We start from the raw sequence: 268 nt of genomic DNA on the forward strand, positions 1-268 counted from the left end.
GCGCCTGTCCCCAGGCCCCTGAGGCCCTTCAGCAGCCCCTCCAGCGTAGTGAATTTCCCCCCCAGCGCTCCCATCCCCAGCTCGAACTCCAGCTCTGGGATCTCCACGCTGCACGTCTCCGACTGCAAGGGTGAGCAGCCGTGAGCCCCCCCGCAGAGAGACAGCCGGGCCCCCCGCGGGAGGACAGGTCAGGTACCTTGAGGACATCCCTTGTCATGTCGGAAGGGTCTGTAATCCGAAGGATGATCCTGGTGCCCTGCGGCTCCAC

At 66.0% G+C, this 268-nt stretch overlaps 1 protein-coding gene across 1 annotated transcript in view; it reads right to left on the reverse strand.

Annotated features, from left to right (window-relative positions):
* Nucleotides 1-268, reverse strand: part of ZPR1 (ZPR1 zinc finger) — a gene marked incomplete at both ends in the record, with an annotated part of 970 nt that overhangs the window by 462 nt on the left and 240 nt on the right. The window contains 2 exons of the mRNA XM_009866056.1: nucleotides 3-122; nucleotides 197-268. Coding sequence (XP_009864358.1) covers nucleotides 3-122; nucleotides 197-268 — 192 coding nt within the window. The remainder of the gene's footprint in view (nucleotides 1-2; nucleotides 123-196) is intronic.

The sequence above is a fragment of the Apaloderma vittatum genome, unplaced genomic scaffold, assembly GCF_000703405.1.
Source record: "Apaloderma vittatum isolate BGI_N311 unplaced genomic scaffold, ASM70340v1 scaffold41773, whole genome shotgun sequence".
NCBI lineage: Eukaryota > Metazoa > Chordata > Aves > Trogoniformes > Trogonidae > Apaloderma > Apaloderma vittatum.